The 15,659-nt window shown below is 42.0% G+C and overlaps 1 protein-coding gene across 2 annotated transcripts; it reads right to left on the minus strand.

The window, feature by feature from the left end:
- Nucleotides 1–69: 69 nt before the first annotated feature.
- Nucleotides 70–15,270, minus strand: LOC106042628 (tryptophan 5-hydroxylase 1). Of its 2 annotated transcripts, XM_066998940.1 has the most exons (12): nt 14,542–15,270; nt 11,038–11,175; nt 9,884–10,067; nt 8,927–8,962; nt 8,361–8,461; nt 7,597–7,664; nt 5,895–6,091; nt 5,266–5,401; nt 4,633–4,759; nt 3,428–3,523; nt 2,663–2,796; nt 70–2,370 (listed from the first exon to the last, which is right to left on the minus strand). In XM_066998940.1, the coding sequence occupies exons 1-12, from the start codon at nt 14,608–14,610 to the stop codon at nt 2,196–2,198; spliced, it is 1,461 nt and encodes a 486-aa protein (XP_066855041.1). In that variant the 5' UTR covers nt 14,611–15,270; the 3' UTR covers nt 70–2,195. The 2 variants fall into 2 exon arrangements, with proteins under 2 accessions (XP_066855041.1, XP_047909454.2); XM_048053497.2 differs by lacking the exon at nt 8,927–8,962 and having other exon boundaries at nt 14,542–15,252.
- Nucleotides 15,271–15,659: the final 389 nt, after the last annotated feature.

Consider the following 15,659-nt stretch of genomic DNA (forward strand, 5'->3'; position numbering starts at 1 on the left):
ATGAACGCGCGGGGGCAGAAAAGCCGAATCAGAGCATAAACACATAAAACTTCAGTCAGAAGGGAGTGCTACAGCGCTAAAGCAAAGGTTTATTTGCTCCTACTAATCACCAACAGGGCGTCGCTATTTATTTCATTGACAGATAAAGCCTCCACAGTAGTTAAAAACACTTAAATTGTCACTGCTCTACACATAGGCAGAAAGGTTGGGTGTGTGAAGCCAAACATATGTGTTAACACTGTGAAAACACATCCTCTTTCTGTTACTTTTAGCAGTACTTACACTTTTTGTTACACGGGTGCAAATAAAGACACAGTTGCTGTATTTCCCCCCCCCCCCCCCCCCCCCCCCCCCCGAAGTATTTGAAATTAGGTGCTAATTTAGGACATGTAAGGTTTCCTACTCAATGAATACATAATTCAGGCAAAGTCTTGTAGTAACACAGATCTATATTTCAACAACATAATAATCCAATCATTTCTTAAAATGCAGCTGAGTATTAACTGTTATCACAGAAGCAGACAGTACATCCCTCTCACTTATCAAAGACTGGTTCTTCTCCAGGAAGAGGAAGCGTCTAAAATCTATTTGAAAGTGTGACATAAACTGTAAATGTTGTAGACCACAATTCTATATGTCCAAAATATTCTTTAAAAAATAATAGTGGATTAATAAAGTCACAGGAAAATTAAGTCTAGATAAACAGTGAGTGTGTTTGGGAAGATAGGGCCGGTGATTGCTTATGAAGCAGATGCAGCCTACCAGAAGACATATGAAACAAAGTCATTATCAAGCAGAGAGGTTCTCGGAAGTCCTTTCCAATTCCCAAAGGACTTGGATCAACATCTCCAGTGCATTTGCAATTTCAGTCGATTTTCCCAGTGACATCCACAGTTGCAAACTGTGGCTTTTCTGTAGAGCTACATATGAAGAATCAGTGCCTAGCACAGTATCAAATACACCCTCCACATCACAGATCTTCCATTCAAATGTATCATTCCCCGTACAGATAAATTCATTTCATAGATGGGGTGGCAGAAACAGCAGGCAGTGCAGCTCTGTACAGCTACACAGGATGCTTGAAACTACTGTGGGACACTGATTCCTATCAAATGTTTGGATCTTTCAGTTATCATTTGCTTGATGGTGAATACAGGTGTTCAGGCCTAGCAAAGAAGAAACTAAATCCATCTTTGTGCAGCTTGCAAGGTCAATGACGTAACTGAACTGTCAATGGGATGTTTATTCTTATAAAAAAGCCATGAACTTTGGCCATAACTAAGAACTTAAACACCAGAGTTTAAAATGAGAGCCATTTTAGAAGTGGGCTTCACTTAGTCCTGTGAAGCCATTTTGAATATTGAATTGTAATTTGGAAATGGTTTTAGGCATTGCGATAAGTCACTACCTGATGGCTTGCTATAATCTTGGCTACATTTATTCAGTGAGGAAAAAGGCAAATGATGTGTCTTCCCTCAGGGAACAGAACATACCAGGGACAGAAACAAAAATCCTGACTCTGAGCTGACAGCAAATCTCTTGAAATAAGCAGAATTAAGATTTCATGCAATAGCTCTGTATCTCTGCCTTCTACTAGAAAGATGCTAATCAGTACAGTTGCAATTCTTTAGGGGAACAAATGATCTCTTTGAAAAGGAGATTTGACCCCTCCATTTTATCATGATGAGCTTCCAGCTATTTGTGTCCTGATGCTTGGATCGTAATCAGTCAAGTTTTAAACTTAACAGCACAGGCATAGAAGCACTGATTACTATAACTTCTATGCTATAAAGTCTACACTACTGTAAAATTAGCAGCATAGACTACTAGAGTCAGACAGACATTTCCCTGTACCAAATTATTCTATGATTGCCTCATAAGCCACCCTCTGAAGCATCTGCTCCCAGCCCTGATCCACAGACCACAGCTGTGGTCAAGTCTGGTGATTTCTCTAGTCCTCTGCCAGCTTCTGAGAAGGAACACTAGGACTTTTTTATCCAGGGAGGATAGAGGTGGAGGAAATACATTTTGTAAACGACTTTAAACAGAGAAACAAATAAAGTGATTATCCTTATGGGCCATTCATTCTTCCATTTGTAAAGGAAAGTTCTGCATACAGCACGTTACATGCCTAGAAAGAAAGCAGTGGGGAAAAGAAAAGAGTTGCTGAGCACACCACACTGATGATGGGAATGTTAAACTTCCAGTTGTTTGCCCATCTTGCTGAGGGCATCGCTGACAATGTCTAGCTCATGACGTAGCTCATTCACCACGCTGGCAATGCTCTTGGTGTCTTTCAGGATCTGCACACTTTGAGTATATGGATTGTACTTCACGCCAAATGGGCGCTTGATGGTTTTTGCAAACTCTCTATTCAAGTAAAAAAAGAGAGGGAGTTTAAACAAAAGACAAATGCATCCTCTGTGTGCAATCAGTATCAATAACCACTTTTCTAAACCACTTTTGTGATAATTATAATTACTACATAGTTCATCATCTCTTCCATCCAGTACATGAGAGACCAAACAAATATTAAATTCAGCTTTCCAGCCCCAGGAAAGGTAAGTATAAAACTGTGCTAAGAATGAAAAGATTTGATGCTGCTGCCGAGAGATGCATGAAGTCAAACCTGCTTCTACAAAACAGTGAAGAAAAACTGTACCTCATCTTTTCTTTTGCTTCTTCAAAACTTTCAGAAACAAAGTAAACCTCCTGGAAAGTTGTAATGAGACATTCTTGCTTGCAGGTGACCTTTGGATCAAAAGGCTTGACTTTGGCACTGCCAGAGAGCGAGTGCTGGGTAACGTAATGTGTTATCATGTCAGAGGAACATCATCACCAAAAGAATCCGTAAGGAAGAAGACAAGAAGCAAAAAGCGAATAAAAAAGAAAAAAGATGACGTGAGACCATATTTAGTGAGTTGCTTCTTAAAACATGTCTGCAGCTGAACAGTGTTTTAAGCTTAACAAACTGAATAACTCTGAAGGGTCATATTCCACCAATAAGGATCAAAAATGGGGTTCTTCAAACACAAGACTGCTTTGCAAACAAGAGCAATATTTTCAGAATCTGGTTAAACCAGCAGTCTTATTCTCAGAACAGGTTACCTGGAACCTAAGGTTAAGAAATACCCGTCATAAGATGCTTTCTGAAAACAACATGTGAGCTGCTCAGCATGCACCCAAAAGGACACTGCCCTGTAATTAATGCCACACTGAATTCACCTAAAATTCATCCCTGCAGTAGGTACTGAGGAGCTGGTTGTGATTTGTTTTGTTTTTTAAAAGTATTTTTAGAATTATACCTCATAAAAAATGGCAGAACAGTGACAATAATAATCATACCTCATATAAAATGGCAGAACAGTGACAATAATAATCAGGTACGAGCAAAGAAAAGAGGGAAATAAGCAGTGGATATTCTTACCTGGAGCTCACTAATTGAAGAGAGCAAACCAGCCCCATAAACTCTTAGCTGTCCCTCTTGCTTGCACAAGCCAAACTCTACAGTGAAGAAGTAGCACTGAAACAGAGAAGGGAGTGAAATAATTCAGCCTTCTGCAAAGATGCTGTGGTGAGCTAGATGGGGGCATTTCTATTTGCAGGTGGTGTCGAACAGTTTCAAATGGCATACAGTCATCATTTAGTTATCACTCTCAGATATAGAAAGGGAAAGGAACCTGAATGGAAGGGTGAAGAACCACAGGACTGCACATTTCTAATAAGAAAGTCTGATAATATAGTTCACCCAGATAGGCTGGAAGTTGTTAATCCCAGTAGGATCACAGAAATTTAAATATTTTTTTGAGAAATATTGTCATGACATGACAGGTTCATCTTAAAAGAACCACTGGACAGAGAGGACCTTGGTGAACAACAGCCCATTACAGTTTGTTCCTCATTTGTTTAGTGTTCTAAAAAAATAACATTTAGTTTGCTGGATTTCACGATTCCTGCAGGTACATGGCAAGGAATGGTATTTTCTTAGATGGTTTAATTCTGCTCCCACTGAAGACAGCAAAAATTTTACCACTAGCTACAATTGGGGAGGGGGGGGGGGGAAGGGAGAGAGGGGAGGAGGGAGGGCTTTCAAAAGTTGCATCGATTATTTTTCATGTAAAATTTTCATTTCATAATATTTTGGCCAAAGCATCTAGAAACTGTTATCTGAAAGTAAGATTAATTTACATTATTTGAATTTATTGGCTAAAAAAACTAATGCTAGTGCTCAACACAGTTAATGAAAAGATCATATTGTTTCAATTCATTTGACACAGTAAAGAAACAGATTACATTTAAAATCATTGAACCATGTTCCTGGAAGTAAAAAAGATATTTATCAGATGAATCAGACTATTGAATTTCAAGCTGGAAGAATTGAGCTACCCCCAGAAGTGGCATCCTTATCTGATAGCCAAGTGAAGAAAAATACCACTCACATCTTCCTTAATTTATTTTTTTTTCCTAGCATGGAAACTTGCTATATGCTCTAAAAACCGAGAACCTGTGAAACAGGTCTAGCAGCTGGCATGGCTAATATTGACATGACTCTCCAAATTAATTAGATAGAGTGGAATCAGCTGAGTAAAGCACTAAGCTTTAAAGAGGATCACTGGGCACTGAAACACTCACTGTTGCCAGTTTTTGGACAGCCTCATCTGATGCCCCAAGTGATGCAAGACCAATTTCCTGGGAGAACTGAGCAAAACTGGGTTCAGCCAAAAGAGGGACGTGGCCTAGGAGCTCATGGCAGGTATCACTGGAAAAGAGAAAAAACAAGAAACCTCATCATCTTCCTTTGTTGTAGAGTGAAAAAGCAACACCACTAAACAGATACAACGTCTCATGTGAAACTTTAATAACCAAAAGACAGAGAAGTATCAAATCGAGTTCAGCTGAAAGCAACTAAGCAGGTCATGCCAGCGCTACAAAAGTACATAAACTCAGATTTTCAAATGAAGATGTCTAAAATTACGATCCAAGCTGCACATTTATAAGGCAATTGAATGTTAAACTAACTTTTCCCACGATGACACCGCTAGGAGTTCTCCAATAATGTGCTGTACTTTTGAAAATCCCGTACTTCTGAAGGTGGCACTTGAGCATGCCAAAACATCATTACATTCAGCATGAAGACCGAGTCTTTGGCAGCTTTAAAAATAAGTTTTCTTGCTGGCATTCTTGAACAGCTTTTCAGTAGCTCGGCTTCATGCAGCAAGATTCAAAAATGCACATCTCATTGTACCCCGAGATTAAATGACTCACGGCTCTGGTGTGTAGAGAGGGTCCGAGCTGTGTCTGACATACTGAGTGCAGTGAAAAACTCTGAATGCTAATCCTGCCAAGAAGTCCCTGGGTGACAGATACCCAGCAACAGGACGGATGGTGAAACCTGTGCGCTCTAAAAAGGAACAGAGAAATTGTATGTTAGTTTAATGTAGAACTTCATAATATTCTCAACCCTGATGTAACTGGGGTAAATGCCACAGTGCTACTTTGGCTCAAGAGCATGTGGGAAAATTAGGCCTGACTAGAAAATTAGACCTAAACTCAAGAATGGCCAACGTGTAATAAAAATGTCCCTATCCCTGTATAGGATTTACTAAGATTTTATGTCTACAGCCAACACAATACAATTATGTATTGCTTTAACCAATCCTGAGTTTCTTTATAGTTAGCATTTGCCCCAGACATCACTGTTTTTGTATATCCAGGACACAATGCATTAAAATCCAGTTGGTAGAAAGACCATAATTAAATCAAGCAAATGTTTCACTTTTGGGTTTCCCAGCCAAAACCAGGACACCAAGGATCATTTTTGGTGCCGCTGTAATAGCAGTGTGATTTGCAATGGACTTTAATTCCTTTTTTGTTTAAGAAAATCAATACATTACCTTTCAGGAAGCAGGACACATCTTCCAGCTGGGGAATATTGTCCTCCCTGTACCCACAGTATTTGGTGAGCAAGGGCAAGTTTTTAAGGTACTCTCTGCAGGCATGAGTTGGGTAAAGCTTGTTAAGCTCTCGGTATACAGTCCCCCAGGTCTTGATCTCCTCCTCTGTGAATTCAATCTTGGGAATTGGGTCACCACTAAAAGGAGAAGAGGACAAAAGGACATGCCTTGATAAAAGGCTTATATGGATGATTCATTTCCTTACTATTATTATTTAACATTCATATGGCTGTGACACTTGGTCAGGTTTAAGACTTCACTACGCTGCAAAATACACAGTGATATCTGGTCTACAACCTGAAGAGCTTTTAGGCTAAGAGGCTTGCTCTTTCTTCCACCTAAATCAACCAATAGGATTCTTTACATTGACCTCACTGGGTCTGAAAGCTTTAGTCTTGTAAACAGTTTCTTAGGTGTTTTAACACCAGGGATAACATTTAAAATAACAGTAAAACCTTTAGTTTCAGGAGCTGAGAATGCATCCTTTTCCCTGTAGTATTTCCCCTACCTGTATACAATTCCTTTCCATTATCTTTATTTGTTTTAGGAAAAGATAATTCCCTAAACACGCAACACAATGAGTGGAAGCAGCTAAATATATGTTAGGTAAAAATCATGTTTCTATGCAGAGGAGACAACTGTCTGTCTGAACACAGTAATTGTAGTCCATCTCTCCTAATTAGCCCTTAGGATCTTGATTAAAGTAGATTATGTCAAAGCTGTGATCTAAAGCCTGCTGAAAGCAACTTGAGTGTCAATACATTGCTTCTGCTGCCACCTAGGTAACCAGCATGGCAGGTGCTTTCGAAGGGAAACTTGACAATACAACAGTAACTGCTTGTGTGCTGGTGGCCAGCTGCATTAACGCATAGTGCAGCAGAGCTCTAGACACCCCGTGTTTCTAGGTCATTCCCAGTTGAGGAACTTGACATCTAAATTCACACGTGCAACAGCAACAAGAAAATCATGTTCAGAAAAAAATTATAGCACTGGGCTACGAAACTCTTGCAGCTTTAAGAGCTCCCTCCCCCAGGCAGCATCTCTAAAGAAAGAAGCTCTCTGAATTTCATTTCGCAGAAGACTTCTTATCTGTGCATCACATGCACTATTTTAAACCAGGAAATAAAACTCAAGTATTAACATTTGCCTAGAGAGTTTACACTTAGTGGTCAATGGGCTCTATACTGACTTTTGCCTCCCCTCCCTCTTCATCACAAAGGAGACCCATCTGCCCTGGTGTAGTATGTATGTGCTGGCACAGGCAGCTGTGCAACGTGTTGTCCACCCCCTTTTCTTGCTACACCCACTTCCAGAGAAGCAGGGAGCAAACCTAGGGCTTAAATGAACCACAGTGCAGGAAGCCCACGCTGCCGCTGCTGCCGGTCCAAGGATCAGCACTGCCACAGATGCCACAATGGCTGCGCAGCCGTGAGCTGATCCTCAGACTGATCAGAGACCCAGGAAGCTGTAAAATGGCCTAGATCCACCTTTTAATCTGCCTTCATTTCAACCCTCCAGCCCTGATTCCTGAGCCAAGTCTGTCTCAGTGATATTAGAGCCCAGGGATGTGAGCTCCTGCTAGTCCACTCTGCTATTATTTCAAAATATTCGGGAAGCTTATTCTGGAATAAGTTGAGCTTACTGTTTGTAGTTCATAGCCAGGTCTGCAAAATACTTTCGTCTCTTGCGATAGACATTGTCTTTGAAACCCTGAGGGAAGGTGAGGAGGGAAGAAAAAGAAAAGTTAAATGAGCTTTCAAGATGTACTAAATAAATACATTTAAAACAAGACATTTGACATTTCTTCAATGGGAAATATAAAAGTATGCTGTGTAAGAATGAGGGGACAGGACAGGAACTGTCATGTGAAACTTTTTTTTTTACTGTAAAATAAGCGAATACACCAATTCAAAGCAAAGATTAGAGGTTTTATGCACGCACAATATATATTCAATAGACAAATGTTCCTTTTAGTCCTATCACTATTTACACAAAATTGATTACTTGCTTGATTATTCCAAATTACAGAACAAACTGGCCATTTGTACAGTGCAAGTACTAATTCGTTTGCTCCACTTCTAGTAAGGAAGAAAGAAAGAGGAGGAACCAAGCCTGTCTAGCAACAGCTTTTTTTTTTTTTTTTTTGTAGTATTTTTATGCAACCACTCAGGGCCCAGACCCAAAGTCCTTACATGAGTAAGCCTCGCAGAAAGGCATGGGAGCTAAACCAGTGACAGCCTTGCCTGTACTAGGAAAAGAAGCAAACCCCCCGCGAGAAGGTGTTCAGACCCACAGAGGCACCATTGAGGGGAAGGAAAGGGAGGAGGAAAAGCTGCATTTTTTAGAAGCAAGTTCGACAAGGTACTTTCCACTAAGGATTGGGCACAGGGGGAGGAAGATACTTACTGGATGGTCAGCATCCAAATCAGACCCATACATCAGCACTCGGTTTGCACACTTATCCAAATCTGAGATCTTCTTTGGAAACCAGGGAACATTCTCCATGTCTAGGGAACGCATGGAATCCACAAACTTATTAATAACAGCGAGCGTGCTGAGGGAGGAAATGCTACTTTCAAGTATGGCTATGGCGGTTACAAGCAAAATCTATAAATTAAAAGGGTCACGAATAGGACAAGGGAGTCCGCTGCCTATCTGGCACCAGCCTACAGCTCACACTTCCTCCTCTGTCACTGCCAGTCTGCCTACAGAGCACAGAGGACTCCAAATCTTCCAGGGGAGGAAATGGTTAACCCGGGTTTGCTACTACTATTAATGCTAGGGTAGCATCTAGAGGCTCCTGCTCAGCAAGGCCTCCTTGTGCACAGTGCTATGCCAGTCTTTTAGGGCACAAAGCAGGCAAAGGAGCCAAGAATCCATTTGCTTGCGTTCCTTGGGCAGAGCAGGAGTAGGTTGGAGTCCTCCCATCCTGCTTTACTGACCCTGGGCAAGAAACACTGCTCTGTGCTTACATGTCCCAGAAACATCAGGCTTTGTTGAGGGGTTTGCTGGGGAAGAGGAAGAGAAGGAGGCGATTTTAGCCCTGCAGCCTTAGAGATGCATAATTAGTTTTACCCCAGCTTTTTTTTTTTTTTTTTTAAAGCTAAAGAGTTTTTATGCAGCTCTTGCCAGAGCTGTTAACATACGATAACAATGAAAGGACTTCTTTCTCTCCCTATGCTCTTTAATTTTCTTAAAAAGGACAGAGGAAGTATTTAGATTGAGATTTTCCCTAATTAGGGCTAAAATGAGCAATTTTTATCCAGAAGACACCATATCTCACCCCTCCCTGCCTACCAGCCTGTGCCAAGTGCAGTGACTGAGAAATACATTGGACTGACTTTGTGCTGCCCTGAATTTTGAGCATCTCTTGAACTAGAAGCAAAGGTAAACAGGATGTGAAGCATCCCAAAAGTGAAAGGCGCCTTTTCTTTCACACCGATATAAGTAACCATTTATGATGAAAAGTGGTTAAAAAAAAGTTTTTTAAGTCAGGAGCTACATGAGGAAATTGCAAAAAACATCTCCCACTCTCCCCAGAACCTGAACTGAACTGGTGCCTGTCAGTATTACAGCTCTGTCACCGTGTTGCACAGGCCACAGCCCAGCCCTTCATTCAGGCTTTGCCTTTGCATCGGTCTCTGCTGGTGCAGGGACTCCCACTTACAGCAGTTGTGCTGTGCTGAGGAGCGATGGGAGCACAGAAAAACAAGCAGCCAGTATTTCTAGAGGACAACAGCCAACGCAGCCCCCACTCGCATCAACCACTCTACATTCACTGACAGCACAGAAGCACAAACCCGATAGCTAGCCATGGAAAACACTATATGAATGCAGACGTGGACACCTTAAGCAAACTTCAAACATGCTGAAAAGTGCAATAATGTCTTTCTTTGTGCATTTTTGCCAGCGCTGCCCTTTATGCTTACCATCTTCCTGCGCATTGAAATGTTCCGTTGGGTTCATAGAGACAATGTTGACATGGGATTTGAGGAGCTGGAAGATCTCATTCAGTTGTTCCCTGTTACTGTCACAGTCAACAAAGATCTCAAACTCAGAATTTCGTCTCTTGGATTTCCGTGACTCGATGTGCACCAGATTTACATGCTTCTCCTGTTTTGTAAGAAGCAATGTTTTCAAACAGATTGACTAACTGATTGACTAAAAAGTCATTATTCAAAAAAAAAAAATGTTCTGTTGCCACAGAATATTTACCAGCTATGTGAATTTATTTTAGCTATTTGGATCTCCTAATGGCAGTTTGCTTATTGGTGGTAAGGAAATAGTTTGATTTTGAAAAGCTTCCCATTGAGAAGAAAATGAAGGAATCTGTGTTCTTTTGGTTTCTTTTACATTGAGGAAGCAGAAAAAGACACAGTAAGGAGGTTTAAATTCCTTGACCCTTTTCTTTCATCCCTCCCATAAGAAGCTGATCAGCAACTTGGTCTGGGGAAGTTCATAACGATGCCTGTCAAGTCTCCATATAATTATCTCACAAGCAAGGGATTTAAAAACAGTAGTTTTCCAGGCATAAACCTCACTTTTCTTTTTTCTTTTTATTTTTAATTATTAATCATACATCTTATATAAGGAGCATACAGGAACCCCTAGCCTAGACATGCAGTGCCAGATGACAGAGCGCAGCAACACTGCCATATTCCCTGCAGGATACCTGCCCAGCAATCAAAGGAGTACCTCCGTCACCCTCAGTCCAGCCCAGCAGGGTAACAATGGCACTGAAGGCAGCAGGTCAGCACCCAAGTGTGTACCCGCTGTCAGCAGGTGCTTCAGGTCTGATTCTTAAATGCTTTAGAAACAATGAGTGCCAATCCCCTTTCGTGCAGAGTAAAAAGAAGAATCTTTTCTAAACTTTAGTAGGTGCAGAAAAGTCTGTGAAGACTTTAAGCCAGCATCTAATTTTTGAGGCAAAAATTTACCTTCATGGATAATTTTGGGTGCAAAGTAGGAGCCATGTTAGGAATCACATCCTTAATAAACTGATGTAATTAATTCTAGTGTGTTCCAAAACTACATTTAAAATTCAAAAATATAGAGCTGCTATAGAAATGAAATTATTACACACCTGGAAAAGTTTTAGGGCTTTTACAAGTCCTCCAACTTCATTCTTCAGGGAAAAAATGATGGCCGTTCTTCCTCTTTCAGATGCATGGTCTTTGTTCTCTTTATTATCTTCAATCATTGTGTAATTTGACTTAGTTAACTAAATGCAAAGAAATTTTTTGAATGGTTAGTAGTGCAAAAAGTATGAAGTTCTACATTTCAGTTTGTCTTGGAGTAATATTGAACTTTGACTTATCAACCACAAAAAGAAAGGTGCCAAATAAGTCACTATATAATGACAGGCATAAAGTCAGGTTCACACAGAATCTGTGGGCTGAAGATGAAATTCATAAGGGTTTTCGGTGTGTTGTTGTTTTTTTTTTTCAGTTGAAAGATTTTATAAAAAATTTTAGTAGTTCTCTAGCATGCAAAAATTGTTTTCGAAGTATTGTTTATAACAGGTGTTGGTATTTTTAGGGAAAAAAAGGCAGGCTATAACGTGTCAGCAGAAATAGTAAGTTGAAAAAAAATACTTGTTAGCATATTTGATGAATATTGGTAAAGGGAGTAATTCAAAATCCACTGGATATAGGTAGGAAAAGACAGATCATGCTTTTATAAATCAGAGCTGAAAAATCATTTCCTTTCTCTCACTACACAACCATAAAGCATTACTTTTATAGAGACAGGAGACAAAACCTAAAGAGTTGAAATGTTGTGCTGAACAGAATCTGTTGACTATAAACATAGTCCCACTCCAGCCACATGTAACAGAGCTATTCTGTTAGTCAGTTCCCCTAATTCACATGCCAAATCCTTACAATGAACACCCATCTCACACTGAAAATTCTCAGACATGCTACACTGTAGGACCATGTAGTTTTGTAGGCTACTAGTGATCACACACTTGACTGTCATGAAATCAGTAGATATCGCAGAGCATATTCTTAGTTATATGTAGCCAGGCCATAAACAGAAATAATATGGGAACAATTAAGAATGTGGAAAATGCAAAATAAAATCAAACAAACAAACAAGGGTTAGAAGCATAGGCTGTCTCATATGTGCGTTCAAACCTTGCAAAAATAAACAAAAAAAGGTTTCTGAAGGAGCCAGTGAAGGAGGAGGGAGGAAAAACAAAGGCATATTATTGCTACTTGGAATTATTTCTTGATTTGACACAGTGTTTAAGATCTGATTATCTGGTGCCGTCTCACCTGGGGACGGAAAAAGCAACAATAAAAACACAGTCAAAATGACGCAGTTCTGTTGATACCCTTCTATGTTATCTCCAACTTTAACTTGTTTAAAATGGTATCTACCTACTATAGATTTGTTTAAACAAAAACACAGATTTTACATATCTTTTATCAAAAACATTCCCATTTATCTTTCAGATTAAGAAGGTAATCTGCCTAACAAAACAACTAAATTAGTTTCATTTTAAATTGAGGGATTTACAACAAGGTAAACATTTGAGTCTTCTGTAAGGAAGGTTTTAAGGAAGTTACTGGCTGCAAGCTCTTTGGGGTGCAGAAGAGGAGACCCTTGGAAGAGGTCTCGTGATGCTAATGTATTATCGCTACCTTCACTGGGTTTCTGATGAGGTCCTTACCCCTAATAAGCTGTCACTATACAATGAGCTCGGACAACAGTGTCCATCCAGCGCACTGCTTCTGGTCCAGCAAAGCCACTGATCTCCCACAGCTTGAGTCCAGGTTCCAAATTATCTGCTGAATGCAGTGCTGAGACCCAGCAGCCCGCAGGTTTCACAGCTCGCTTTAGCAAGCATCTGTTCAGCATCACAAGAGCCAGGAACAGGCACCAAGCAGGGCTACTCCGAGCAGAAAAAACTAATAGCCCCCCAATCACGTATAAGTTATTGGTTGTCTTCTCAAGTGCAGAGATTGCTATTTGAGTAAGCCAAATTCCGCTCGGATGATGCTGCTGTAGAAGCAAAAAAGTCTCCATTATGAACACATGGTGGTCTGTGAAGGCATAAACCATCAGGCTGTTTTTTTATATAAGGTTTATACACAGCACGTTGGCTTGATTCCACATTCAGGATCACTGACTTAAGATCAGCTTATGAGATTTGGTACAGTTGCAGGTAATATTATAAGGTGCACAGCTTGGAAAAACTACACGTATTGAAGACTGATCTTGTAGTTCTGACCTTACATTTTGCTTGTTCAACTAACCTTGTATTTAGGACTGGGCAATATCATTGATAAAGTAATATTTTTAAGAACCAACAAAGAAAGCATAAAAAATGCAGTGTATTACATTAAATTCTAAAAATGACCACTAAGATGAATTTGAAAACGTTGCAGAAGAGAAATTCAGATGCCTACAATGCCAAATGCACACCATTTGCATCTGTAGTCCTAAACTAATATTAATTTTCATCTTTCAGTACAAAAATAGACTGGCAACAGGTCTATGTTAACACCGCCACCTTATTGGTACAGGACAAGGGAAAATGATAATGCAAAAATAATTCCTCTCCTCCAACAGCTGCACCTCCTGTTTCATTTTATTCTGTACCAGTAACTCAGCTCTAATTGTATCTGACACTTTTCCTTTATGGCATCACATTTAAGCTTTTTGGATATGGTGGGTAGGAATCATTATTGCTAAAACTAACTTGTCATCTACATGACTTAAGTCTTAATGAAAATACACCAACAGGAGAAACGCCCCAAAGCTTTTACTCAGATAGCTATCTGGGTGCCTTCTGGTTAAAAATGACTGCTGCTGGACTCCACAGCAATCACCTTCCCTTTCTCTCCACCTCACCACCCTGAAATACTCTCTGTGGGATAGATATTTAGCATTTATATGTTGCAGTTCAGTTCTCTATATTAGCGGATAGTCAATATCTAAAATCATCCAAACGTATTTGTTTAAAGGAAATTATATTTTAGAGCTGTAAACTAAAGCCCCAAAACTCCTAAGTACATATTTGACACAGATTGTTATTTGTACTTGAGAAAAAGTGTCAGGAGGCATTTTCCAGCCTCCTGCCTCCCTTCCTGAGCAGTTGGTTACTTTCTCGCTGTCCTTTTTCCCACACTTGCAAACAGGGAAGGACGAAGACACGATCTTGTAAGTGACCGCAACGCGATGTCACCTCACCGGGAAGGTTTCCACACGCCAGGGGTGCTCCTGGCCCCGCCGTTCCCGAAGAGACCCAAGCCCGCGCCGCTTTCTGAGGGGAACGGCGGGGCAAGCTCACGCGTAACCTCGCTCCCTTAAAGCCTTCTGCTTTTTGCAAGAAAGGCTACCGCTCGTTAAACCGCCCGGTGTCACTAACTACAGCCAGCGAATCGGTACTTACCTGTTGATTTTATCCCTATATTCTCCGGCTCCCAGAGCCCGCTCAGGGCGCAACCTGCAGTGTCCCAGGCAGCTGCTCCCGACCCGCACCTTACCCCTCTCCTCAGCCCACAAGTTCCTCTGCTCTACCTCAACTCCCGCTAGAAATTTGGGCTTCCCCAGCCCCTCGGCCCCCCGAGCCCCTCACCTGGCCGCCGGCCTCCCGCGGGCACGGCGCCGCCTCCAGCGAGCCCCCGCGGCGGGGCAAGGCCTGCATGGCCCAGCGGGACGGGACGGGACAGGACGGGACGGGACGGGACCGGCCCTGCTTTATGGAGGGGGCGAGAGCCGGCCCTAACCCCCCCGGGCGGGGGAGGAGAAGAGGAGGAGAAGGAGGAGGAGGAGGAGGAGGAGGCGGGAGGAAGGCGGCGGGCAGCGGCTGAGGAGAGGCTGGGCGCTGGAGGCTGCCCGCGGTGCGGGTTCTCTCCCTCCGCCCTCCTCAGCCCGCCTGAGGACGGCGAAGGTGCGGGCTCAGCTGCCGGGGAGCTCCCCAAAAAGCAGCGCTAAGGGAAGGGGGGGTTGTGCCGGGCAGCAGAGGCCGAAACACGCCCCCGGCCCCTCAGTCTGTGGAGGTTCGAGGGGTACGGCGGCAGAGTCGTTTGTGTGGGGCACGGGGCTGTGCCAGCAGATCCCGGGCTTGTTACACTACTTAAAAACCGGGCTTTCAAAGAAAGGTTCAAAGTCAGCAACAACCATTTTCCCCCTAGTTTACTCAAGTGACTGAACCATCTTCAGTATTTTTCTCTTCAGTGCCTAAAACCCCGGAAAGCATGGCTCCAGCTAGAGCTCTCTGACACCGGTGTAAAGCACTCGACAAATTACACTGATGAGGCTGACACCAAACCATATCAGACATCGTGGTTCTTGCACAGACACCTTCAGTGCCTGTACCTGAGCTGGAGGAACCCCTACTGGGAGCCCACATGGCTATCAAGAAACACAGCGGGACTTCAGCTCGCCCCGGAGCAGCACACACCGACCCTCGAGCAAGCCCAGCAGAGCCGAGGGTGAACAGCTCTGCCCTCCACACATGCGTGGGACTGGAAGAGCATGGCTCTAAGGAATAGCAAAACTGGAACAGCCAACTCGTTCCAGTTTGCGAATGGGATCCATTTTGGGACTGGATGATTCAATTTTCCCTTTCATAAAGAAAATGCAGTATTTATTCACTATATGGCTTAGGTCTACAACAGACATTTCACTTCCTTCTGGCAGAACAGATCTCCCCATCAAACACACTGACTCAAAAAGCAAACAATTCATATT

Source organism: Anser cygnoides, chromosome 5, assembly GCF_040182565.1.
Source record: "Anser cygnoides isolate HZ-2024a breed goose chromosome 5, Taihu_goose_T2T_genome, whole genome shotgun sequence".
NCBI lineage: Eukaryota > Metazoa > Chordata > Aves > Anseriformes > Anatidae > Anser > Anser cygnoides.